The sequence below is a fragment of the Squalius cephalus genome (genome assembly GCF_949319135.1).
Source record: "Squalius cephalus genome assembly, chromosome: 10".
Classification (NCBI taxonomy): Eukaryota; Metazoa; Chordata; class Actinopteri; order Cypriniformes; family Leuciscidae; genus Squalius; species Squalius cephalus.
Window position 1 is genome coordinate 33,970,454 of NC_137131.1, and position 26,946 is coordinate 33,997,399.

General features: G+C 38.5%; 1 protein-coding gene across 3 annotated transcripts in view; it reads right to left on the minus strand.

Moving 5' to 3' along the window:
• Window positions 1-26,253, minus strand: part of drc11 (dynein regulatory complex subunit 11) — a 50,863-nt gene extending 24,610 nt beyond the window's left edge. The window contains exons 1-9 of one of the 3 annotated variants that reach the window (XM_079883364.1): window positions 25,735-26,253; window positions 23,911-24,238; window positions 23,523-23,642; window positions 23,213-23,395; window positions 15,902-15,973; window positions 14,937-15,139; window positions 11,710-11,794; window positions 11,383-11,532; window positions 8,704-8,779 (exon numbers count right to left, since the gene is read on the minus strand). In XM_079883364.1, the coding sequence (XP_079739490.1) occupies window positions 8,704-8,779; window positions 11,383-11,532; window positions 11,710-11,794; window positions 14,937-15,139; window positions 15,902-15,973; window positions 23,213-23,395; window positions 23,523-23,642; window positions 23,911-24,238; window positions 25,735-25,745 (1,228 nt within the window). In that variant the 5' untranslated portion in view covers window positions 25,746-26,253. Of the gene's footprint in view, window positions 1-8,703; window positions 8,780-11,382; window positions 11,533-11,709; window positions 11,795-14,936; window positions 15,140-15,901; window positions 15,974-23,212; window positions 23,399-23,522; window positions 23,643-23,910; window positions 24,239-25,734 lie in introns of all 3 variants that reach the window. The other 2 variants (XM_079883363.1, XM_079883365.1) reach the window with 2 other exon arrangements.
• Between the last annotated feature and the right edge of the window lie 693 nt (window positions 26,254-26,946).

Consider the following 26,946-nt stretch of genomic DNA (forward strand, 5'->3'; position numbering starts at 1 on the left):
TTCTTTTGGCAGTGTGGGCAGGTGCAAATCCTGCTGGAAAATGAAGTCAGCATGAAGTGCTCTAAAAATGTCCTGGTAGACGGCTGCGTTGACTCTGGATTTAATAAAGCACAGTGGACCAAAGTCCTCTTTTCTGATGAGAGAAAATTTTGTATCTCATTTGGAAACCATGGTCCCAGAGTCTGGAGTAAGAATGGAGAGGCACACAATCCAAGATGCTTGAAGTCCAGTGTGAAGTTTCCACAGTCAGTGATGGTTTGGGAAGCCATGTCATCGGCTGGTGTTGGTCCACTGTGCTGTCCACTCAACGCAGCCGTCTACCAGGACATTTCCAGAGCACTTCATGCTTCCTTCAGCAGACAAGCTTTATGGAGACTTAATTTTCCAGCAGGATTTGCACCTGCCCACACTGCCAAAAGAACCAAAACCTGGTTCAATGACCATGGTATCACTGTGTAATTACTGTGTGATTTCATGTAATATTCACATTTTTTGAAATCCTGTTTTCGTGGGTTTTATGAGCTGGTAGCCCAAATTATGTACAAATAAACAACTAAATACTTGAAATTGTTTAAGTTGTGGGCCCTGAATCTATAATCTATGGAAGTTTAACGTTTTGAATGGAATTATGGAAATAAATAAACTTTTCCATGATATTCTAATTTTTTGGAAAGGGTCTGTATATTACACACTAATGGAAAGGTAGATTCTGAATTTCGAACAACACTAATAAGCAGTGCTGTCAAGTTCACACAGGGGTCAAAGGGCACTGATTTTAAAGCTCACTCTGGTGGAACCTAAAAATAAGCATCGAACTTTGAAATGAGATCCCTTGCTGAGGTCAGAGGTCAAACTGTCGTCCACAAAGCCTCCTTTTCAAAGTCACATTTTCAAAACATCCCGGGGCAATACGATCCATATAATTGCCTAGTTCCTTCAGAGGGATGCATTCACATAGCCTGGCCTGTTTGTTTAAAGACAACATCCACCTAACTCTCCTGAAAACACATGACTGTTAGGGGTCAGCATTTTAAACCTACTTTATTGGGGCTGAAGACCTCTGAGAATGGTCCAACCCCACACAGTGCAAGAACAACAGACACTACTGTGGATGAACAGAAAAGCAACAACATTTCTCGTGACACGGCAGCCAGTTTTGTGGGAAGGGGGCGGCCACACACATCTGCTCTGAACATGGTGTATATACAGCACATTTGCCACCCACCATATGGGGATTGAGTGAAAAAACACTTCAGGGGCTGGAGGGCGGTCAGCTGTATCTACTCTGCTAGGCACCGTGGCGGCCTGTTATCTTCACGGTATGGTCCTTTGTACCATTTGTGAAGATTTGTATGCTGGTCAGTATACGACGATGGAGCTGCACTCATTCTGAAAGCCTGTTTTGCCTGTTTGTCCCGGTCATTCAGCTAACAGTGAGAAACAGACACTTCCTTAACACGGCTCTCTTCTGCCAAGAGACTGAAATGAAATCAATCGGTCACATCCAGCAAGTGCGGCATGACATTGGGATGCAGGAAGGGAAGGAGGGGGAAGGAGGGGGAAGGAGGGGGAGAGGGAGGGGAGGGGAGAGGGTGGAGTGAGAGGGAAGCAAGCGCCAGACAAGACCAAACAGGCAATCTCAATCTCACTACAAATGATTTCCGTGGCCTCCCTATAAGCCACTCTCAACTGCCGTGCGAATGACTTTCCCAACAGAGCTTGTCCCTCTGGGGATCATGCTGGCTATAGTCTGATTCTGGGTAAATATGGTGCTCACCTTTCCGCCTCATTACAACTAAATAAACCCACCACATGATCATATCCCAATTAAAGACAGCTGATAAAACAGTGTGCTGCCGATTAACTCACACAGCAAAGACCCTCGACTCTAATTAGCTGTCTCACAGGCAGGATGTGGGACATAGACTTAACCATGTTGGTCTGCTGAACACATCATACAAGAGATCAGAATTGCTGATCGCATTGTTTACTGTGAAAATGCTGCTTTTCAAGTTAGGAGAAAGAAGAACAATGTGAAAAAGAAGTATAATTCCACATGCTTTTAAAAAGAGTACTTATTATGGAGATATCATTTGAAAGAAAAACATGAACTGAAAGCAATGTCTTCAGTCAGTTAATTGCATGTTAATTGCATGTAAATTAAAACATATTATAGATTAAATTAAAAGCAATTAGCTGAATTGCTTTTAGTAGTACAATTTTATACATAATTTCCTAATTACTTCTATGGTCTTTGAAATATGGTTAAAGTTTAAAGTTTAAAGTGCCAGATGTACTGACAAGCAATTAGGGTAAAATAAAACATACTTTAATATAATGTTTTCATTGAAACTCGTTTGAAATGTATTTAAATTTATTTGTAATAATACATTTGTAATGGTGATTTACATATATTAACTATATATAATATATAATATAATATAATATAATATCAAATAACACTACAGTTAAAACTATAATCAAGCACTACATCCACTTTGTCACACACCTCAACGGCACTACATTTCCCAGCATTCTTAATGATTCCCACCTGCACACTATCAGCCATCACCTGATCACCTGCACCTACATGTCATCATCACTGTGTATTTAAGTTCCTCCTTGTGTTCACTTCTTTGTCCGGTATTGTTTGTGTTTAGCACACTGTCTTGCATTGTTGGCTCTTTTGTTAGTATGTTGATCTGCACATCAAAATAAGTTTACTTCTTTAAAGCACAACAAAAAATTATTAAAACCTAATGATTTAAAATGTTCTTTAAAACTTTCAATTTAACATTTTACAAAGTGCATTTTTAAAAAGTGTACTAAATTGTACTTCAGAAACAGTCATGAAAGTGTATTCTCTAAGTACACTTATGTAGCCTTTTATTACTGTTTTAATTAAAATATGTACTTTTAAGATTTGAACTACACTACAAGTGCATTTATTACAATTAGCTGCATTCCTTTTTTTACAAGAGGAGACAATAAAATTAATTAAAAAAAATGTTTATAAAAACTTTTCACTTACATATTAAAATGTAATTTAAAGGTACTGTATTCTATCGACAATGCTGTTGCCAGCAGTTTGGTTGATCAATATAACAGATATAACCAACACATTGTGAGACGGACATCGCTATTCACTAACCCATGTCAAATATTTAGGAGGTAAGCTCTGATCTCTGCTTTTCATTACACCTTTAAGCTTCATTCCTCAGGAATGTAACCCTTTGCTCCACAGACTGAGCACTGTGACATTTGGAGGAAAATCTTAATGAAAAAAATTAAGCAGCTTTGACTGGGCATATAATTGCTTCCTGTAAGGTTACAGCTGCTAGTTGGCTGAAATATTTTCCAGTCAAAAAGGCATTTCCACGTGCACACACCCACACATCTACATCACACTTTTAACATGCCATGCTCTCACTTGTAGCATATTTAAGTATTTACATATCCAATAAATATCCTGTACAAAAAAATAAGTAACTAGTAAATATATGGTAAATCGGGCACAGTACAACAGCAGTACTGAAACCGGCACTTCTACTGTATTAGAATGACATATTAAATATTAAATTATATATTATATTTGAAATGTTTTATGCACACAGTGTTTCATCTGCTTGCTGAAAAAAAATCATAAAATGTAAAAATGTACTTATACAATAGCATCAACTAAATTAATAAAAAAGTAGGTCTATAAACTCAGTATACTAAGCTACCTCTATGAAAAGCTTTACAGCTGAATACAGTGCTGTATGACACCTGCAACAGTATACATGCCAATGCAGCTGTTGTCAAGTTACTGCAGTTGCAAGTGCAGCTGTCAGTCAAACCAGTTGTTGCACTGATCTGAAGTATATCCTACTATTGAATTGAGCTTTACTTGTATTGTACTACATTAACTACATGTATGCAGTTGTGCTGCAGAGTATTTTTAACCACTATATATCATTGTGCAACACAGCATCATTTTACTCTACAAAACTTGCCACTGCATAGATTGCCACGGCAAAAATGGCTAAATATTTAGTAGTCTTTTAATGGTCTTAACCAATTTAATCACAGATCACTGGTCAGGAAATTTGCAAGAATTGCACAAACACTAGATAAAGTAGCTTAGCACAGAATAGACTTCCCCTTTGTTTTCTGTGAATGTTTAAGCCGTGTTTTTAAACTTGCAGACAGCTTTTTTACAGAAGAAAGAGTCAGTGCTGCCCCACTCAATGTTAATGGCTTCAAACAGTTCATAAGCGGTTGAAAAATACTCCCAGTTAGTTTGAGTTGAATGTGAGAGCAAATATTCACTAGGGTTCAAATCTGGACTCTGACCAGGCCAAAACATGGACTTGTTCTCAAGCCGTTTCTTGTTTGTCTTTGCAATGTGAGCAGGAGCATTTTGTTGAAAAATAACATCTGATCATTCCTCTTTAGATAACATCTTTTCATTTGTGGGAAGCAAGCCATTCTGCAATAGTCTCCTGTACTCCAAAGCATTAAATGACTTTTCACAGTGAAGTAGCTCAACAATACCAGCAGCTGAAAAGGCTCCCCACAGAATGACACCTCTTCCTCCATGCTTTACTGTGGTAGAGATGCATTTATTATTATATTTCTCACCAGATTTTCGGAGACACCGCTCTTGAGCATCACCATGCAACTCGTGTTTCATTGTGATTCATCACTCCACATATAGCTTCTCATATTCTGCCAAAAATGTTATTCCATCTTTGGCGTTTTTTTTCTGAGAAATCAGTGGCTTATTTCAATAGTGCATTTGCTTAAACTATGCCAATTTCCTGACCAATAATTTGAGATTAAGACAAATATTGGCCCATTTTTTATTTATTTGTTTTTGCCCAGGAGTTTTGTACAATCATGCTGCAGTTTTACTGAAGTTCATTTCTGTAAGGGAGAGATTAAGCATCAAAGACCTGCAACTGACGTGACTTGACGTCAACGTGTCTTGTGATGAATACATGTGGAGGGTCTGAGAACAGAAAGAACTTTAGCAGATGTGAAGTGAATGATGCGCTTTAGTGAACCTCTATGTTCTATAAAGAACGATAGACTCATTCAGAGTTACATGCTAAAAGCACAGCTGTGAGATAAATGTGAGATTCTGTGACTTAAAAGACAGTTTCCCTTATCAGATGTTGACTTTAAAAGACACCTCAGACCTCCCTCAGGTAACAGGAAGTAAATGAGACTAGCAGGAGCGGAAGAAAAAGAAATCTAACAATATGTGGCTGACCCGAGATGGTCTGTAATGGACCGGACCACAGCTAAAAAGGGGTTGCCCGTGCTAATTCCCCACTGGTGTGTAATGAACAGTGCAGTCTATTGATGGAAGTTTTCTAATCACTGAACACAGGCAACAGTGCAGGATGTTGTCATAGCAATTTATCCTGGAAATTCTAGACTGACATGTTCAGAATGGGTTTTTGCAGACCTCTGGTTCACCTGCTCCCTACTGACACAAACATTCACAGACACGCACAAAAACATTCAAATGGTTCTGAAAGATCTAAGATCTAGCTTTCTACTCTGCCTTCACGGATCACTGAAACTCAGAAGTGCAGTCCAGTCTTCTCATTTCCTGTTGAGGGACCTTAAATCTCTACACAAACAGGAAGTAGTGTCTCAGTCATTAACATGCTTGTCTTGTCAAGAGGTTTCAGGGGTGACTTGATTGATTTGCTGCTCAACAGGCAATGTTGAGGTTGGGTTATGGCTCCTAAACACACAATCTCCTCACACGTTACAGAATAAGACCCAAGTGAAGCATGGTCAGATAGAACATATAGCCTAATGAGTTAAAGCCATTTGTGTGAATGGGGGGAAAAAAAAGTTATTTTCTCTGTTCAAATAAATGGCCAGATTTTACATTACAACCACAATATATTGAAGTAAAATGTATAAATGCAGTGTATGGTCAAAATTTAAGATAATACATATACTTTTAGAGCAGAACATTGTTAAAACCGTTTTTTTTTGTTTGTAGTAAAAGTTCATGAAAAACGTTTTTTTTTTTTCCAAAAAAAAACCAGCATCTGTTATTTTCTGTCATCCGTTGGCTGCGTTACATTATATGATCACACTTATTCATGCAAATGCTTTTAAACCATTCAAGCGTGACAAAAGAGAACTCGCTGTCTTTGAATGTCCTGACACACACACAAAACGCACAGAAAGACGCACGCCAGTATCGTGCTCACAGACAACGCGACAGAATCGAGTTCTCTTTCGCGCTCGAACAAACAAAAACATACACAATTATGCCAAACTGTCCATTTTGTCAAGAATCCTCATAAGAAGTCTTAAATGAACGTAAAGAGTTGTGAGAAAATGGGACGTGTGTGAGATGTGCAGCAGCGACAGGTATAAAAGTGACAGAAGCCACTAATTCTCTGTGTCATTAATGTTAATCAAAGAAACAAAGGTAACAGAGAAAATTACTCACTGCTCGTAACTAAAGAACTTGTGTAGCTTTAATAAGGATTAATCTATATTTCATTTATAATTTATGCAGAGCAGACTGTTTGATAACTTTATTCAATTTCTGTATATTTCCTACCTGTTAGACAGGAAGGGCACAGGTATAGGCACAGGCACAAGTTCACTTAAATTAAAAGTTGTTACATTTTTTGAAGCCTAATTAATGTTAAAAAAATTGATAGCTTTCAATTACACTGTAATTCTGAATGGCTATAATTAATGTTTAAAATAAATTAAAATCAATCAATAATTCAACAAAAAAATCATTGAGACATCAGTAGCTGTATTAGTATCTGATACTGGCCTTCATTCATAAAAAAGATGCCATTAAATAATAATAAACAATAATTAACAATAAATATTAAACAATAATAAATGCCATTAAACAATAAAATCTTTTAAAATCTTTGTTGTTTCTACATTGATTTGGAGATTAACTGAAATAATTACATTATAAAATATTAAAACTTATAAAAACTTATATTAAAAATGTAATTTCTTTTAATTGTGATTAATCGTGATTAATTAAAGAAAAAATATTCTAGTTTTTTTTAATCGATTGACACCACTAGTTTTTATTAAACATGAAATCGTTATCCTATTTTTCTACAGTGTATGGAACACCTTTTTATTGTTGTGCATGATAAATTATGTGACTATTATTTTTTTTTACTAACAGAAAAGAGTTTAAACTTTTTTTTTTTAGTACACAATATCAGTACATGAAATTGTCTTGTAACAATTTCGTTTATAAATAAATTATGTTTACTCAAATTTGGTAAACATATGGATTAGTTTTATAATCTCTTTTTGAACTTTTTGATGCATCAAAGTGGTAGTTGCGTTGACTGTCAATGGAGGGACAGAAATCTCTGATTTCATAAAATATTTTCACTTGTGGTCCGAAGATGAACAAAAGTCTTACAGGTTTGGAACAACATGAGGATGAGTAAATGATGACATAATTTTTCTTTTTGGGTGATATAGTCCAAGTGCAAGTGACTAACTCAACCTTAAGTTTATCAAGCGACGAGAATACTTTTTGTGCGCAAAGAAAACAAAAATAACAACTTTATTCAACTATTCATTTTCTTCTGTGTGGGCCTCTGATGTGAGTTCACGAGAACGCAACAACGCACGCAGAACTGAGAAGATGACGCTCACGATCATTTGATGGGAAAGTGTGAAAGGTAAGCCATTCATTTTGCAGCATTGGTAAGGCACTTTTACGTTTTCTCGTTGGTTTCTCACGATTCGGACATCCAGGGAATGCACACTTTAGAACCATTTTAAACACTACATCGAGACCCATCTGCGTCATCTCAGTTCTGACGCATACGGCGTGGCGCTCTCGGCAGAATGAAATTGCCTAGAAGCCTATGAAGGAGTCAGCCAGCTCTCAGATTTCATCAAAAATATCTTAATTTGTGTTCCGAAGATAAACGAAAGTCTTACGGGGTTGGAACAACATGAGGGTGAGCAATTACTGACAGAATTACAATTTTTGGGTGAACTAACCCTTTAACACTATGTCAATTAATGGACTAAACAGTTATGAATTGAATGCCTCCAGTAAGTTATACCTCCAGAAAGGCCTAAAACACTGTATTTTTACAGTGAATGCCTGGCAAATAGGCTGCCAGTTTTTTACTGTAAAGAACAAAGTCTGTTTTACAGTGTACACTTGTTTGGAGAGAATTGGATGAACGGCTATCACTTCACAAACAAATGAAGTTAGATATACGGCCTGTGAAAACTGTCCTTGCCGTGAAACCAAGGCAACTGGGGAGTTGACAGACGACTGCTGTTGATTATAGAACGAGGAGGAGCTGGACTTCAATGTGGCGTCAGGAGACTCCGTTTTAATGAGAGGGCAAGAAAACGTATCTGTAGTCACAAAAGAAGGGGGAAGGAGAAAGACGTATAGAGAGAGAGAGAAAAGGAAAGACGCTCCATGTGGGGTGGGGAACCATCTGGACCGGTCTTGACCTGAGAACTGACATGGCCCTATCATTATTGGTTACTTAGACATATTCCAGACACATCTCATGTCACAACTGTGATGAAAGCTCCCTCGCTCATTGACCTCACACAAACACTGTTGACATTGTTGAGAATTAGTCATTTGGTCAGGGAAAAGCTGCATAAATTATCGATGACAGACACGCAGACTGCACCCTTTCACCGTCATTTCCCACTTACCTTTGTACAGTTTGGCTCCCTCGACTACCGTAGGAAGGAAATTACTGGGAGTCATCTTCCATCCCTTCTCTTCTTCCTGCAAAACAGACAGTTATCAAGATGGGTCCTTCATGAGCACAGCATCACTGTTTTCCTGTAAAATGAACTTCTCTGAAAGTTCTCTGAAATAATGTAAGTCAAGTTATGGATAAATCAGCCAAGACTGAGATTCCACACGTGTGATCAAAGGTCTTCCCAGGGTGATGTGCTTGCATGGTGCTCTGGTGCGGGGTCACTCTCAGCACTGGCATTTTAATGATGTGAATACACAGCAGGGGCTGAACGCGATGCTGCGAGTATGATTTACGGCGCCTCCTGTTTTCCTTTCTCTCAACTAGGGGTCGCACATTAAAAGTAAATCAACGTCCTCGCATACTCACGCGAATGTTTGGCTTGCGTGTCACAAGCACACACTCAGACCGCAGAGTGTGTCTGCTCAGGAGCAGAGCTTTTTAAAAAGAATAAGCCAAATGGAGGCTGTATATTTTATGGGTTGTCTCCCTTTAAACACATTTCTCCATTAGCAAGTAATGACCCCCAAAAGAGACAGAAATCCATCTGAAAATATGAAAGGCACTTAAGTGCCTGGGAGCAGTGATTTATGATTATTCATGTGGCATTAGACAGAACTTCCAAATGGATCTAGCAGCTTATATCAAAGAACCCTGTGACCAGGTCAGGAGTAAAATGAATTCATGCCAGGTTTAATATAATTTAGCTCCAACTGAATTTGTCAGGTAATAAAAAATTTGCAATAGCCTACGGCAAATATATATATATAATTTCAGATAAATATTTTTTTAACTATGTATTTGTGTATATATATATATATATATATAGATTGCTTTGCTAATACAGCTTTTAAGATGTAGGCCTACTCACACAAATATATTTTTATAAGTTTTAGTTACTTTTTTTGTTTTTTGGCCATTTTTTATAATTATTTTCAATCTGCATCGTCCAAAATATATATATAAAAAATACATTTTGCTTTTACTCTTTTTCTTAAGATAAGACATTTTCTGGTAACACTTTACAATAAGTTTCCATTTGTTGAGATTAGTTAACATGAACTAACAATGAAAAATACTTTAATGAAGATTAATAAATTATTATTATTATAATGTTAATTTCAACATTTACTAATAAATTATAAAAAACTGAAAGTTGCACCTATTTCATGCATTAACTAATGTTAACATCTTGAAGTACACAGTTTACAGCATATATTTGAAATATATTTTGGCCATATGGTAAGCATTGGTGGAATATATTAAATATTTACTAATCACAGTTTTATAAACATTCTTTTCTTTGTAAACTATGTATTTGGTATGTTTTTTTCTTTAACGAGGAGCCTTTGAGTAGCACTTGGAAATTTAAACTAGGCCTAAACTAGGCCAACTTAAGAGCTTTGACAAAAAATCCTTAATTAACTATTGAAAGGCTCAGCTTTCACACAGGATGTGAGCATTTGAAAAAGGTCAGATTGGTCTTTCGGCCTCATTGTGAGCAGATATCAGTGGCTTGGCTCTCCAATGAGGATTACAGGTGCTCTTATGAAGGAAAGCTTGAACAAAGGCTCCATTCTAGATCTCCGGAACGCAGCCAATCAGCGTGAGCGGGCATTTTTATCGCTTGACTGGTTCACAGTAATCACTGGTCAGCATATGACGTTCAGAGGTCAAATCACAGAACATAAAACCTCACATGAACCTAAATCACTTTGGACTTCAACATGAAAGACTGCTGTCTGCCACACCTTAACTTTAATAAATCATTTGTCAGGTTAAACTCTTTGTTAAAATAAAATGTAGGAACACAGGAAATCAGGACGTCATTGTAGAGAAAACAGAACCTCTATCTATGTTTAACAAGAGGAAGAGTACTGAATAGAGAGAGCAAGAGGTTATCAAGGATACAGTGAAATTGCCTTGCTGAAATCACAGATATTTCCGGAGACTGTGGATGAGTTTAACAAACTAACATTCTCACCATTCATTCCTCATCTTAATCTACCCTGAACAGAACACAGGCAGGGATATTCAGGAACATTTACGATGTGTAATTATGCATGAGAATATGAGTGTACTGAGTATGTTAAATGTCTTTTCTAAGATGGAACAATGCAAGTGCTGGTGTAAATGTCATAATTCTCTCATCTATGACTCTTTTAACTTAACAGTGAAACTTCAGACCTTCTCACCTAAGGGAAATCTGTCAAATAAAACTCCCTAACACAGATGTTGATAGGAATGCCTGTAAACTCACTTTCATCTAACTGCAATGCAAAAAAAGCCTATAGGTTAGAGGAACTTGCCTATAATGGAGATGTCAATGTCTTATTGCATCCTACCTAGTCTTGTTAAAAGGACAAGGACACTAAACGAGAAAGTACAATGAAAAACCAAGTGATTTTTCTTTAAAACCTGCTCTGTAATCAAATTATCCACGCTCCATGCAGTTCAACCAATGAAGTGTCTTTCATTGTGTGTGGGCCTGACCACAGAGGTCATCGGAGTCACTAGATACTCAAATATGTGCCACATCAGCTGATTTAATTCTGCAGACAAATACTTTAAAAAGCCTTTATTGATTTCTGTGCAGCTGTGATACGGTGTTATGAAGGCATGGACTTACCTCTGTATCTCCTTTCCCCTTTTTTCCTTTCATCTTCCCTTTTTTCTCTTTCTTCTTCTTTTTGCGGTCATTCCCCTTTTTGTCCTTATCTTCCTTTGATTTTTTCTTCTTCTCCCTCTCTTCTTCCTTAGCAGCAAATTCAGCAGCAACCTTTAAAACATTTATTGTCTGTAAACATTCTTAAACAAACATTAATGAAAAAAAATCTAAAAAAAAGAACAGTATCAAGAAGCAGTATACATCTGAAATTAAATATTTCTTAGTAATAGTACAGTAATTGGGTCTGTAACTGTAATTCTGGATGGATTTAATAGACTGATTTATAACCTGCTCTGGTGTCTTCTGAGCAAATATGGAAGCAGATCCTCCATCTTCAGGGCTTGGGAAGTCAGGGAACTTCCCAGTGGCATCTCTGAAACACAAAACAGCGTGTATATATATAGATAAAACTTTCTGAGATTAAAAATCTCTTTTACAGGGGTGACCAAGATGAGCAGCACAACATTTTCCAAAGTAAATAAATAATAATAATAAATAAATAAATAAATGAATTAATAAAAGGAGAAATAAAATCACCATGACATTAAAACATATCATCCAAACAATTAAAACACACACACACACACACACACACACACACACACACACACACACACACACACACACACACACACACACACACACACACACACACACACACACACACATATATATACATATATATCATCCAATGTTTTTTAGAAACAGTTGAAATATACATGTTATCATCCAGAATAAAGAGAACAAATATAAAACTGTCTATTGAGGGACTGAGACCTACAGAAACACCAATAACTCATAAACGAATTTCAAATTTCCCTCCCAACTTTTTTTTCTTCAGAATTCCCTCCCAAAACAGAACATATATGTGTGAGAAAAACAATTTTCTTAAAGATTTTTTAAAGATGAGGTAAGGCAGACTTCACGTCTGTGTGAGCATATAGATAAACAAAGCAGATCGCGCGAACAAAGGCAAATCAATCATATTTGAACTGTGAACTTCACACATGGGGAGGATACATTAGCCAGGTCCAGCGCTGACTCTCAGGGGAACTAGGGCAGGTTTAGAATAACAGGGTAAAAGTGTCAGTCAGAGCCCGGCCTGAGCTCTCTGCTCTCGCTAACTTAATCAGTAGCACACAACTGAAACTCACTTCCAATGTGGTAGCACATGCTGAAAGCCCTACTACTTTAATGCAGAGGGACTGAAGTTCATCTAAATCTGCTCACTAAAAGAAAACCAGATTCACTGCATTTTTTTTTTTTCAAAAACCCTCAATGAAGGGATTGTACAAAGAAACTGTTCATTTCTTTTTCAGCTATAGAGTGTAGAGTGCATTAGTGCCTGTCAACTTTTTCAGTGGCGTTGATTCTGGAAGTATTTTTTCCATTCGTTTTCCCCATTTGGATTTCATAAAAAGTCTTTATTAAGTTGTTATGAGCCATGAAATCAGCCAGCCAGCTATGAGGTGAATTATAGCATTACAAACTTTTATTTGAAGCAAAAAAGTATCTGAAAATCTGAAAAAAAGACAAAAGAAGTACAAGACTTAATGGCTTAAGGGAAAGAACTACAATACCATGAACCACTACAAATGACATAATCAAATTAAAATCATGGCTAAATTTAAAATTATTAATTTAGAGTTGTTGATTATGCCTTTAGGAACTATATTTTAAGTTTATTGCAAAATATGCATATATTTGCTAATATTTAAGTATTTTAACTGCATAGCAAGACTCAATTACATCATTTGCAGTGCTTCTTGGACGTGTTTTTCTCGTCACGACTCTCTAATTAGTGGATTTGTCTGTACAGAACCATGGGTAATGTAGTTTTTCAACACAAATTCAACTGTAAAACACGATCATTTTTAAAATAAGTTGAAATAATGCGAACGGATGGCTTCAACAAAATCATATCCGATTGATTCCAAACAACCTCAGAACTCAAAGTAGGTCTGTCTTTAAAGGTTATCATTAAAAATCAATTTCCCTATCAAGAAAATGAATTAATATTCTACTTCTGGAAGCCGACTGCTGCACTCTGTTAAGAGGGTGAACAATTTTATAATGGCGAGACGTGTATATGTTTTACAGCAAACGTCTGGCTGGCTGCTCAAATACTCCACCTTCACTTCAACAGCACATGGAAACCACGCCAACATACTTCACCTTGCGGGTCCTGACCCGGGATCCCATACATCCCTTATACAACAAGCAGGGACCCAGCAAGGTCACTGAAAGGGGCCAGAGAAAGGGGCCTCTAAACGGAGACAAAGCTACTGAACCCCCCCCAACACCACCACCACAATGTGTTGTCCAACTGAGATGACTTATGACTGTTGTCTCGGTATTAATGGACAGCAGCATGCACTGGCAGGCCGTAAATCAGGCTGGAATGCACTAATAAGCCCTGTCTCACTCTATACCGTCCACACTTGAAAATATCACATGCATTAGGTAAGCATAAACAGCCCTAGGTAAAAGTGACCATCGCTTTGACTGCTTACATTCCAGCCTCTGCACAAAAATGGAAGAGATGAAGGACCAGGAATGTACTTTACAATTAAGAGTGAAATAATGGGTTGAGAGAATGGAGAAAAGCAAGGAAAAGCTCTCGTGAGTTTAGAAGCAAATTTTCAGATTATCTAAAGGGGAAGTCTGAGTGGTAGAAGCTTACATAGAAGTGATTAGTTCCAGAGATTCTGAGAAAGTAATTGAGGGAATGCTGAGAAACAAAAGTCTTTCAAGTGGAAACATACTGTATTATTGAACTTTTTTCACAATTTGCCAGTTACTTATAAAGAAATGATAAATAAATATCTTTAAAAAAAACAAAACAATTTTAAAACATATGTGCCATGTTCCTATACATGTATTATTTTTATCCATATTGGTTTCATATGGTTTTGAAAAACTTGATACCATTTTCACAAAAAGTTTCAATTAAAAAAATGTCATGTGGTGTAACCATCAAGTAAAAAGTATTTTCCTTATTGAATACATGTGAGTAAACATCCTAATCATTTTTGTAAATATGAAATATTTTTCAAGATAAAAGTATTTTTCATCATTAAGAATAATTAATTTAATAACTTTTTTGGGGGAGTCACACCACATAATGTCAAATTATCTGCCTTTTTAAGACACTTACTGACGGTAGGGATTTTATAGTAAATTTTGTAGTATTTTTTTTTTAAATATTAATATGCAGTTGCTTAATTAAATATTATATTTTTTACTTCTAAGAAATAATAATAAAAGATTAAATTACTTAACAAGGGTTCTTTTCAAAAATTTAATTCTTTTTTTTTTTTTTTTTTGCAGAAATTGAATCATAGATGGATTGTATTTATGAACTGGATTATACATTTATTTCGAAATAAATAGGAAAAAAAATGCATCATGTCTTTGACCCACCTATCATATTTAATGTAATTATAATTGTTTAAGCTAAAATGTAATCCAACTTAAACTGGAGATGGTATCTGTGATTTTTGTGTATGGCTTACCGACACTCAATAAACCACTGCCTTATTTGTTCTTGCAGGCTTTCTTTAATATCTGGGCCATCCACACATTGCACTGACTCTTTGATGTTGGCAAGTGCCCTCTGGTACTCAGCCTCATGCTCCTCCTGCATGCCATGCCTTCTACTTTCCAGCTGCTGGGCATGCAATTGGGCAGGGGTAGGTGTTGGTTGCTGGGCTGGTATCTGGAAATAGGGCACCAGGAGACAAGAGATGAAAAAAATGACAATGAAGGGTACAAAAAGTTCAGAATGTGGTTTGACCAAAAATAGCAGAAGTTATGTACAAAACATCAAAATTCATGAAGAGACTTGCTTTTCACGAACAGTAAATTCCCAGCTAACAAAAATATATTCTACAATTTTTTTGCTAACGTTCCCATTAAGTTATGAAAACGTTATTTATGAATGCTCCCTGAATGTTTTTCTTGGTTATACGAATTTTAATGTAACATTCTATTTTATATTTTGCAGATATTTTGGGAACGCTACCTTTTAAAGTTCTCTAAATGTTCTGAAATAAGTAGTAACATTTAAAGGCATAGTTCACCAAAAAATGAAAATTGTGATTATTTACATGTTCCAGACCTGAATGAATTTATTTTTTCTGCTGAACACAAAAGAAGATATTTTGAAGAATGTCGATCACCAAACAGTTGATGGGCCCCATTAACTTCCATTGCATTTTTTCCCATACTATGGAAGTCAATGGTGCTGAATGAATTTCAGAAAGAAATTCATTCAGATTTGGAACAACTTCTGGGTGTGTAAATGAGAGAATTTTCATTTTTGGGTGGACTATCCCTTTAAGTAATGTTAGACAAACGTCAAACTAAAACGTTTCAGAAAAATACATTTATAGACCGGGAAATACACTAGAAGAACGTTTGCCAAAAATCTGAGAACATTCCCTGTTAGCTGAATTTGGCAGAGCAACCTGGTGTTTACCATTCCCAAAAATATCATCTCCTCTAGACACTCCTTTTTGACCCTCCTCCTGTCTCGATACCCCCGCCAAACCTAGAAGATGATGAAGAAAAAACACATGATAATGGCAGGAAATATGAAAAACTAAAGCTGAAGACACATACCAGAAATGATGCTATCATAGTCAATTTGAGATCAAGAACATTCATCTGTTCTTGTGTTATCTGGTGAAAACAATCTACAGTCTTCTTGCATTCACTGTGGACTTTTAGATGAGAGGAATGCACAACAGCAACCGAAATTCTAATCTGACAAACAGAATTTCCTCATTCAGAATGTGAGGATATTTATATCACCTCAACATTAAGGCAAATCAATCTCAAGTCTCAGTTTATAGTCCATAAATGCAGGCAAGGGTTTTCAATTATTTTCTATATAACTTTTAATGAATCCTCTTTTTTAGTTTGAACAACAATGATGCTAAAACAACAATAGCCAACTGAAGAGAGAGGATTATGTTTCCAGGGTTTCACAGAAATCTACTTTGCTGTGAGCCACAGAATGAGAAAGGATTAGACCTTGTAAAAGGAGACCAAGTGTGAGAGTTCAAAATCTCTGTTTATAACCTCCTGTAATCACATTTAATGGCATTCAAACACAGTACAGTCAGTGCTTGTTGGATGAGCTAGGCCTATTTGAAAATGAATTACCCATTAGCTACAATGTTGTGACTCCTTATAGGTGTCACGGGTGGCTGAGTACAAACGCACAACGAAGGAGAATATCTAAACACAAAACTGTCTTTATTAAATCCAAAGGAGAATAAGGTAAACACAATCACTTTACATCAACAAGAACAAAGACCTGAACAGAACAGGGAGTATATATACCAGACTAAACCAGGGAACTAATGAGTTGATTAATCAACAACAGGTGAACTGAATCAAACAGGCACAGACATGGAAATTAGGTCAACTTAGAATGACAGAACCAAACACAAATATAGCTGCAAGCAGCAATTATCGGGACCAAGCACAAAGAAAACGATAAGACATGCCAACATGGCTGGGAGTGTCAGACCAACTGCAACAATGAGCAATCAAAGATATATAAAGATGATTTTAGGCAAAATGGCTGAAAAATCATATATACAGTAACTAAAAATAAGATTTAATGGATTATCACTTTAGACGCTGGTGTGGTCAGCGTGAGGTGACAATGACACATACAAAGTTTGGCGTCAATATGTCAAGGCATTGCAGAGATAAAGCCTGAATAGTCATTTTGGCATCTTACCTCAACTTTGCTGCTACGGTATATGAAAATGGTTTTGTCTATCAATACAAAATCCATAACTTTTAGTCAGCATGATCTAGAGATGATACGATTCGACTTTGGTGAAAATCGGACAAACAGTCTAGGAGGAGTTCGAAAAGTAGGTACTGAATGAAAATCAAGAAGGCGGACAGGAAGTTCGACCAAATATGGCAAACTTGGTATCTATGTTCTCGACCTGACCCAAGAGATCTATTGAGACCAGTTTCATTGCAATAGGCTAATTTAGTCAAAATGTATTATCATTTTTGTAAATTTCAATATAACTTTTGACCAAAAGGTGGTGCTGCCCCGAAACATTTTGAGTACTTTCAGGCCATGGTGCCGCAGACACATACCAAGTTTCGTAATGGTACACAAATGCATTTGTAAAGTGTAGCATTTAATATAATGATATTATATTGTAATTAATTGCAATTTCCTTGTTTTGTTCTATTATAGCATCACCAAGTGGTGCAATTCCAATGCTTTGTTTTATGTGTTCTCAGAGTGAGCCCACAAATGTGTGTGTCAAATTTGGTGAAAATATCTAATTTTGTTTTGGAGTTATAGACATTTATATGTATGAGCGCATACAATTTTTTTGTACATTTGTCTCAATCTGTAACGGTCACCAGCTGGAGTGCCCTTGAGAACCACCAGAGGGCACTCCACACCAGACTCTCATGTTCACTCACAGACTACATATCCCATCATTCTCTGCCTGGACTCATTAGCACTCATTATCACATTCACCTGTATCTCATCTTCTTGTTTAGTTCACACCATATAAGCCTGGTTCACCCCTTCACTCACCGCAAAGTTTTGTATGTTGTTGCACTGCACTTCTGAGCGTTTTTCCCTGGTTTTGTTGTCTCTTGGTTTTTGGATTTCTTGCCTGTTCCGTGGATTACTCTCTTGCCTCTGACCCCTGCCTGTTTTGTTTTGTTTTGTTTTGTTTTGTTTTGTTTTGTTTTGTTTTGTTTTGTTTGTTTGTTTGTTTGGACTGTCTACTTGTGTTTTGACCCTTTGCCTGTTTATTGGATTTCGTCTTTGGATTAACCCTTAATAAAGCTGCATTTGGATCCTCAACCTTCGTGTCTCCGAGCAGTTTGTGACAGAAAACTTCGCCACACCCAGATCCAGCAGCAATGACCTCCAGGAGTCCAGGAGCACAGATTATGTGTCTCCGTCAGGGAGACCGGCCCATCGAGGAGTACGTGAGAGATTTTATCAAGCTGGCAAATGTTACTTCTATGGACTCTCAGTGCCTCATGATATTTTTTAGAGGGGGACTATCAGAGCCACTCGGGTCAGCCATGCCACTGCACAATCCCCATTGCACTTTAGGATTTTATATTGGCTTGGCCCTGCAACTGAGTGGTTCTAGATATGCTGTGGGGATCACGGAGGAGACCTGTGGTACTCCCACATTAGCCCTCATTCCACAGCCTCGTCCCGTCACGTCTGCCATGCCTGAGCTACTTCACGTCAGCCCTGCCGAGCCCGCGCTCCACGTCAGCCCTGCCGAGCCCGCGCTCCACGTCAGCCCTGCCGAGTCAGAGCTCCACGTCACTTCTGCCGATCCAGAGACTGTTCACGTCACTTTTGCCGATCCAGAGTCCGTTCACGTCACTTCTGCCGATCCAGAGACCGTTCACATCACTTCTGCCGATCCAGAGACCGTTCACGTCACTTCTGCCGATCCAGAGACCGTTCACGTCACTTCTGCCGATCCAGAGACCGTTCACGTCACTTCTGCCGATCCAGAGACCGTTCACGTCACTTCTGCCGATCCAGAGACCGTTCACGTCACTTCTGCCGATCCAGAGACCGTTCGCGTCACTTCTGCCGATCCAGAGACTGTTCGCGTCACTACTGCCGATCCAGAGACTGTTCACGTCACTTCTGCCGATCCAGAGACTGTTCACGTCATGCCCGCCGAGCCAGTGTCTCCGGACGAGATGGCCGCCGACACGCCTGAACCTGAGCCCTCAGTAGAGATAGCCACTGCCACGGTGTCTGTTCCTGTCCCTGAGCCGGTGTCTGTTCCTGTTCCTGAGCCGGTGTCTGTTCCTGTTCCCAAGCCGGTGTCTGTTCCTGTTCCTGAGCCGGTGTCTGTTCCTGAGCTGGTGTCTGTTCCTGTGCCATGGCCGCCTGAAGGGTCGTCTCCGCCTTGGCCGCCTGAAGGGTCGTCTCCGCCTTGGCCGCCTGAAGGGTCGTCTCCTCCCTGGCCGCCTGAAGGGTCGTCTCCTCCCTGGCCGCCTGAAGGGTTGTCTCCTCCCTGGCCGCCCGAAGGGTCGTCTCCTCCCTGGCTGCCCGAAGGGTCGTCTCCGCCCTGGCCGCCCGAAGGCTCGTCTCCACCCTGGCCGCCCGAAGGGTCATCTCCGCCCTGGCCGCCTGAAGAGTTGTCTCCGCCCTGGTCGCCTGCACTGCCTGCTCCGCCCTGGCCTCCCGCCTTGCCGCAGTCTCCAGGTCCTCTTCCGCTCCATGGGCCTGGCCCTCCATCCCGCCCCCCGGGTCTGCCTCCGCTCCACCTCCCTCCTGGAGAATTTTCTGAGTGTCTGGAATCCACTCCTTAAAGGGGGGGCTATGTAACGGTCACCAGCTGGAGTGCCCTTGAGAACCACCAGAGGGCACTCCACACCAGACTCTCATGATCACTCACAGACTACATATCCCATCATTCTCTGCCTGGACTCATCAGCACTCATTATCACATTCACCTGTATCTCACCTTCTTGTTTAGTTCACACCATATAAGCCTGGTTCACCCCTTCACTCACCGCAAAGTTTTGTATGTTGTTGCACTGCACTTCTGAGCATTTTTCCCTGGTTTTGTTGTCTCTTGGTTTTTGGATTTCTTGCCTGTTCCGTGGATTACTCTCTTGCCTCTGACCCCTGCCTGTTTTGTTTTGTTTTGTTTGTTTGTTTGTTTGGACTGTCTACAGTACTTGTGTTTTGACCCTTTGCCTGTTTATTGGATTTTGTCTTTGGATTACCCCTTAATAAAGCTGCATTTGGATCCTCAACCTTCGTGTCTCGGAGCAGTCGTAACACAATCGGACTAACAGTTTCAAAGATATTCGCCAAAAAAAATGTAAGCGCCAAATCCCAACTTTGCACTAACCATAAGGCAAAACCTAGTATGTTTGGTATCGTTGGACTCTGCAAGGATTTAGGAATCTAAGGAGGAGATGGAAAATAAGTCGACCACAACGACCGCGTAATAATCTGTATGGTTGTAAATTGTATTACCTGAATGAAATGAAATCGAATGTATCGTCCTGTGGAATCATTCATTCACAGACAGCATATGAAGATGTTCAAGTAATAAAGATCTTCATCACTGGCAGACAAAATGATGCATTTGCAGATTTGCTTTCTCTTGACTGTAGGTCCACGGCCACTTCGTCCAACGCTCTTGATGGTCTTAAATCTTCCAGTTACGACTCCGAGTGTGAAACAGCTTCAGACAATTCAGTGCATGAAGGAAACTGAACAAATCATTCAAAATGATTTGCAAACCAATTTAGACAGTTCTGCCAACTTATTTGATGAAGTCTTTGAACAGAATCGACTCAAAAGAGTGGTTCATTTGTGAATTGAGCATCGCTCATGCCCCAGAAAAAAGATACAGCGTGCTTGGAATGAACTATGCATTTAACAACATGTATTGCATTAAAATAATGTAATGAGAGGAACGTCGCCCAACGTAACAAAGTAAAAGTACAGTTTTTCCATTAGAAATGTACTCGAGTTAAAGTAAAAGTACCCACATTTAAACCTACTCTTAAAAGTAACATTTTTCCAAAAAAATACTCAAGTAAATGTAACAAAGTAAATGTACTTTGTTACTATCCACCTCTGCCGATCAAATGGATCAAATTGGATAACATTCGACTCGGCATGATGCCCCAAATCTAACTAGACCACTTTTATGATTTTTGGACAAACCGTTCAGAAGTTATTTAGCAAAAATAGAAATTTTTGGTATCTCCGTAGGTGGCGCTGCACCGTAACACAGCATGTCGCCTCAGGTCATGCTTGTGATGACATTTACCAAGTTTGGTCTGAATACACTAAAGCGTTGCGGAGATACAGCCTTACGTCTGTTTTCGCAAGCGATACGTACAATTTGTTTGCGCGGTATTCGAGAACATTTTGACAAATCATCTTGAATTCCATAACTTTTTATGGCCATGGTCTGAAGATGATCTTGTTCCATTTTCATGAAAATTGGAGCAACCATCTAGGACGAGTTCGAAAAAGTCATTTTTCTGAAAATTCTAAATTTCATAACTTTCCTGCAAGAGGTTCTATGGGCTGCCACAGACTTCCAGAGCGGAAGAAGAAGAAGAAACGGAGTAAGAATAAGAATAAGAACGCCAACGATTTAAATAGGTGCCTATGCACTTTCAGTGTTTGGCCCCTAATAAACAGAACATAATCCTGACAACAGGGACCTTCGTCTATGTTTTTCTGTACTATTTCACTCAGCAATGTCAGTTTCACACCTGTACTGTAAAAATTTCAGATCTCCAAAATCATATCTGCAATCTCTTTCAGGCTACATCTATGTCTGAGTTCACCAACCGTAGCGAACACTCGCTCAAAAAGACGTCAGGATACATGAGCTCAGATTTCATGATTAGGATGGCACTGAAAAATAACACCCAAAATCCAGGAATTCTTTCCTTTTCTCATCTCTCAGCACTCCCATGCTAATCTCCATCCTCCTGCCAAAGGGCCTACAAGCACATTATTCCCACAGATGAGGTGGACATATATCTTTTATGCTTGGATGGGATCACATGTCATTCATAGTCCTTTGTGAGCGGACTATGTCAAATGTGACAACTGATGAGTGTGAAAGGAGATGGCCTGACCTCTACATTTGAGTTCATGCACAGGTAGGGCAGCAGACATTACCTCCTTTGAGTATGACGCTAGAACATCATGGGGGCCATAACAGATATTTATTTTATTTCCTTGATAGCCAATTAGCTTACTCTGATGACATAGAATAGTTTATACTCGTAACTTTACTCAAAACAATAATCCTATAAGAACCACATAATTTATTCATGCTGCAGTGCATGCTGAGACAACATTGCACAATATGAAATTATTGGCTACTGTTTGTGACTAGTTGGGACAACGTTTGAGTGAGTTTTATTGATTAAATATGGGTTTTGTACAAGTAACTCACATTTCTTACTGAAAGCAACTTGCACTGGCATATCTTAAAATATGCAGTGCCATTGTTTTGTCTCAAGATGCACACCAGTTATGCTTTCTAAGGAACGTTTAAAAAAGCTGCTTAAATGTCCTAATTGAACAAGGGCCTAATCCTGGCTTAAAGGTCCAAAATGTCCCATTAAATGGAAAATAATATGTAGGTTTTTTTCTTTACAGAGTTGTTTTTCTTTTGCAGAACACAAATGACATTACAAAGATAGTTTCAGATATTTTTTCCATGTTCTCAAATCCAATGGGATCCGAAACTTTCAAGCTCGAACTTGGACATAAAGCATACAATTAATCCATACAACCTGACTGGTATATTCCAAAATTTTTTCTGGTTTGTGTTACCATTTTCTATGTAGTATGTGCAACCATGCATTGATTGAGTAAATTGATTTGATTCGAGAGTGAATGAGGGCTTAAATATAATCTGTTCATTTTACAAAGTGATCATCTCGCTTGGAATAAACTTCCAGTCAAAACATTAATTGCACTCCATTTGGATAAAAACAGCTCTTCAAAATATTTTTGTTTGTGTTCCAGAAGCCATACAATTTTGAAACAACATGAAAGTTAGTAAATAATGACAGCATTGTCATATTTGTGTGAACTATTCCTTTAAGTTTGTGCAGTCATTGTAATATAAAAGAAGTAGTAACATTTATAATTTCCTTTCCTTTGTTTTGCCAATTTCAAACCCATCCATGCAATGCATCAGTGATTTCACTGGAATGCAAACTCACTGTTGAAAATCAAGTGATTTCCTGATACCTTCTGAATGCAGGTGGCTGCCCGGTCAGGGTCCAGTATGCTAGAGCTTGAACTCTGAAGTCTTCTTTGTTCCTCCTGCCGAATCGTCTTCATGAAGTGAGCTCTCAGTCTTCCCTGCCGTGCTCGCTCACTGACCTGTAGCAGCCACATTGCCCGCTCTATAGACATGGACTGAACTGGTACCTGCTAAATGAGAAACCAGAACCACACACGTGAAGTGTATACTGCATTTGCTACAACCATTATTTGAACTTGCATTGCATGTTTTTGTATTGAGAGAATATATATTTTTACATAATGATATACTCACAGTGTTCTCTTCCTGACGTCCTCCTTTAGCCAAAATATGAGCCAACATCTTCTCCCTCTCTTTCAGTGCCCTCATCTTCTCCCTCACAAAATAGCGTGGGATAGGCACCTCAAGATCCTCCTAAAAACAAATTTCAAACATTTTTCAGCCCTGAACAGTGCAGGTCATATGTAAAAGTGGCTGTGCACTAGTGACCCCAATTAGCATCCACTAAATTCAGAGGAAAAACAAGAGGCTTAGTTTGCTAAAATCCACTTTGACATTGAGCACTTAAATCTTCCCCAAGCCCAAATCTTCAAAATTCCCTCTAGGCCCACTCTTCTGAATCTTACAGACCAAAACATTCCCAGCATTCTGTACTGTAAGTGTATTTTATTATCTCACTCACAGGTGTCATTTTGAGGTCCTGCAATATGTCATCAAAGTAGTGAAACTCTGAGTATTCCAGCTCCACCATCTCATTCTTTAGCTCTACAAGACGTCCCATCACCCCCTCAAGAACCTGGTGCACAACCCGTCTCTTCTGGGGGTGAACAAGCTGATCATAAACCTCCTCCAAGGCACGGAATATCTTCAGGTAGCGCAGATAGAAAGTGGCCAATGTCTGAAAAACCTGCATGCGGTCCTTTTGAGGATGGAGTTGCATTGTGGGATATTCATCCTCCAAAAGGTACTCCAAAGCTCCCTGAGCAGCATCCCACATTCGGCCATATGAACTGGGTAAAAGAAAAATATTATATTTAGGTATAATGGTAGCTTAATGAGATAATAGTTCTGTAAATCTTACATTTTAACATATTTTTTATTAACAGTTTATTTGGATAAAACAAAGATTATATTTTCTTGTGTCCTTATTAATGGTCCACAGCTTTGTATTTATGCATTGAAAAGTCAAGGTATTTTATTGAAAAGCAGTTCATTTTATTATTTTATTTGTTTAACTTTTTATGCTGAGTTATGTGGTGTTTTTTTATATTTTAACATTTCCATGGCCTTCCATGACAACCTGTCTTTGAAATGCAATCAACAGAGACACGTAAATCTGCGATAGTACCTGTTAACGGGCCCCAATTACACCTGTTGAGAGCACCTGCCCTCTGGGAAAGTTTTCCCGACCCTCAGGCCAAAATTAGCACCGCCAATGCCTGACTGTGCAAACTGAATGTGGGAAACCACAGAATGCACACTGAATTCACCCCAAGTCAGCATATTAAGCCACATAATGGAAGAAATCCCCTGACAAACATTATTTCTCCATTCTTCGTTTTCTAAAGTTGAATACGCATGAATTCCACAGATGTCCTCTGACCTCTTTGACTCCCTTGCGTGTGGGTGCTCCCTTTGTGATTGTTGAAAGAGTTCATGGCGAGGGTGAAACCACCTTCTTTTCTTATTCTGATGGGCCCATACAGTATTGTTCCCCTCTGGGCATTAACACAGCCAAGAGCTACTCAAATTGTAGGGATGGCAAAATCAAAGGAGGGGATGGGATAGTTAGAGTGGGAGGGGGGCAGGGGAGGAGTTGTGGGAGGAGGTTAGAAGGGAGGTTGTAAAAGAACATTTACAATAAAATAGAGAGGCGCCTCTTAGAGATATCTTAAATATGGCAGACAACAAAGGCAGAAGTGCTGCAGTTCACTTGAAATCTGCAGTAAATAATGAATGTCCTGAAAGTGAACTACCTGAAAGTAGTGCTTGATGAGGAAAATTACTTGATGTTATTTTTGAGGAATTTAAGTACTATTAAATTAAGTGATTTGCTTTAGAAAAATAATTGTGAAGGTTACTAAAAAAAGCATGCACCACACACCAAAGCTGATCTCTGAATAGCTCCTATTGGGGACAAAAATACTGGCTCTCAGTAGTTTTGCTCTATGTTGTCATAGGAACTGCAATACAATGTGGACTTTCTCCTAGTAGGCGTTTGTTCCCAAACTTGCGTTTTCACAGAACACTTTCTTTTGCACCTTCCTTTTTTTCTTTCTCAGAAGTCTTGCATATGTCTTATAATATAAGCAAAATATTCTGCTCGTTACAGATGTAGGCAAATAGCTTATCTGTTCATTGCGTAGGCTACATAACACATATTTGCAGTTTTCACACAGACAATACATGGTTTTCGTTAATAATAAACAATATGGTATTTTTTGGCATCACATCACATTCCCGTTTCGCACTAAAGTGCACAAGGTAAAAGGGCAGTTATACTCACCTCTGCGACATCTTTAGTGATTCCACGCGCTACAGAGTTTAGTTTAGAACGTGCTGTAGGCTATTTGAATATCAGAGGGAAAACATAATTGCAAGCCGCCGCTTTCGAAACTAAAATAGTTAAACGAAGCGAAGTAAGGCACCCAAGCAGTAAGTCTTGATTATCAATTAGTTAACCATTTTTTAACTAGAGTTGAACAAGTCTCGCGCCAGACAGGCTGCGGTTTGCGCTGAGCTTCTGACAGCTGCCATAGCAACGAGATCAAAGCCTCTTCACTGCTTCTGAGACAGAGCAGGGGGCATTTCTGCAACAGTTAAAAGCAGAATACAATACTCTATCAACTTAACTATAACACATAATGCGATTCTAACACATAATGAGAGCTCTAGTCGGTCATTTTCATCGTTTTCTTATCTTATCCGATAAGCATGTCAAGTCTCTGTTACTAACAAGCTTAGGCATCCCGCTATGCAAAACACAACACAATAACGCTTGCGTTGCTGAGCTCATTCAATGTATGCTATTCGGCCATTTGTTAACAAAGCTATTTAGAGGAGTCTTTCTGACGCAGCATGTTTTGAAATAATTGTTGTCATTTTGGATGTGAGCTATATTCTTTTGCTTGTATGTCTGGTCTACGACATATTGTTTGAATTCAATAGCCAAGTCAAAAGGACCATGTGGGCAGGTGTAGGCTAAACGCAGACTGTGGAAGTGCAGTTTGAAATTTATTTATCAATGGATGCATCATTTGTCCTTGTCTCCCTACCTTCCTAGTGGTCCTGCCATGGATAATAGTTTTAAAAAGAGTGTTATTTCCCATCTAACAAAAATATGTTCTAAGAACGTTTTGCTTAATTAAATTATGAAAACGTTATTTCAAAGGCCTAACGTAGGGGAGAGCGAGGCATAACCTAACGCTTTTTGATTTTCTCCATTTTTGTAAACCTACTTTGGGTTCAGAGTATTTATTTTTTCCCACATTAATTTCCCACACGTCTAGTACAATTATGTGGTTTTGTTTCATTAATACAGCGTATAGGCTACTTTTTTTCTTGATTTACCCTGAAAGATTGGAAGTGAATTGTGACAACATGCCCCATACAGTAGGTGGGGTACGATGTAACATGTGAGGGGAACATTGTAACATGACTATATATATTACAGCTTAAAATGTACTCTGATCTAATAAAAAAAATATACAAGAAATAT